At 30.8% G+C, this 1561-nt stretch overlaps 1 protein-coding gene across 2 annotated transcripts in view; it reads left to right on the plus strand.

The window, feature by feature from the left end:
- LOC125039955 (ribitol-5-phosphate transferase FKTN-like) overlaps positions 1-1561 on the plus strand; it is a 6189-nt gene extending 4628 nt beyond the window's left edge. For both annotated transcript variants that reach the window (XM_047634359.1, XM_047634358.1), the window contains exon 8: positions 258-1561. In XM_047634359.1, the coding sequence (XP_047490315.1) occupies positions 258-477 (220 nt within the window). In that variant the 3' untranslated portion in view covers positions 478-1561. The remainder of the gene's footprint in view (positions 1-257) is intronic.

Raw genomic sequence — 1561 nt, forward strand, 5'->3', positions numbered from 1 at the left:
GTTTATATAATATGAAGGGCATATTGTATGTTAGATTTATGCATATAATTTTGGTAATTTTTGGAAAGTCTTTTCTTCTGTTTTGTGTAGTGTGATATATACAATCTGCCATTGTTTTTGACATTTATAGATGATAAGGTAAATCATGCCATTGAAGTAAATGCCCTAAATTATCATTTCTCTCTTTTGTTAGATTTAAATAACAGTTTGTCTCAATGATTATGACCAAAATAACAACAAAAATGTCTTCTTTCCAGATATATCTTCCCAGCTTTTACTTTATGCTGGACAGAATTCTTAGATCTAAAAGTGCGCATTCCATGCCAGACGGAAGAATATATACGAGCAAATTATGGGCCATCTTGGTTTACTCCCATCAAGCATTGGGACTGGAAGAGCAGTCCGCCCAATGTCAGAGAAAACGGGATGTGGCCCGAATCCATGTGGTCAGAGGTTATTGTGGTTAATGAAGGTTGAAGACAGTAGGGTGCTGTCACTGTTCAATGCTGTTTGATTATAATCATGTATGGAAAGAATACATAGTTTTAAATTAAGATCTCAGAGTCAAATAACACATAGTTGATGCATGATTTGAATCTGAAATTTAAAAGTTTGTTCATTGTTACAAATGGTTGTATACCATATTCTCCTGTAAGTTAGTTAGAGGTTACTGATCAGAAAATCTAAGAAAAGGCAATTATTGGTTGATTTTTCTTTTCTATTTTGATGTTCAGGTTGTAAAAGAAATGGTATTAATTTTGCTCCTCTGAGAGGAAATTTTAAGATATTACATTGCTACTTGATGTAAAAAACAGACTAAGTGGCTAAAGATGTTTATTGTTATAGTATGGTAAATTATTTATTAATAAGGTTATCATTGATATTACATTGTATATTTTTACTCATTTTATTTACCTATTTTTTTATTGAGGAGTATATTTGTTTAAAAACAAGTTCAATTTAATAGAGAATTGATTAGTTCTATTTTCAGTAGAGCCTAATCAGTGCATTTTATTTTGAATTTGTACGACCCAACTCAAAATAGTGGTGCTATTAACAGACATGGCCATAAATTCTTTTAGGTTGTATGCATGAGGAGCCAATATAACAATTTGCCTCATTTAGATCATATATATGAAGTTAATTATAAATGTTATTATTGATGCTAGCAATGAAGATTATAGTACAATAACAAAGATGCTCCTTTTGTACAGCAATAACAATGGTGTGAATAGATATTGACAAAGATATGGTAATTAAGTTTAGAATATGGATCTCAAGTTGATAATGCTTAGATTGTGATGAATAAAGTTCATATGTATTAGAATGAAAACTATGACCAGTCGTAATCTCTTAAGTGATTTGTGGGTATATATACACTTTTTCCTTCTTTTTTATTGTTTGCAAAATCAGTCAGTGGGACGTACTTCATGGTGTCGCAATCATGAGAATCTGTTCCAGATTTCAAGGTTGCATGTTGACTTTCAGTATAGTGATACTCTGGTCTAGTCACAAATTTAGACATGAATTGAAAATAAAAGTTCATTAGTGTGAATCTTAA

The sequence above is a fragment of the Penaeus chinensis genome, chromosome 28 (assembly GCF_019202785.1).
Source record: "Penaeus chinensis breed Huanghai No. 1 chromosome 28, ASM1920278v2, whole genome shotgun sequence".
Classification (NCBI taxonomy): domain Eukaryota; kingdom Metazoa; phylum Arthropoda; class Malacostraca; order Decapoda; family Penaeidae; genus Penaeus; species Penaeus chinensis.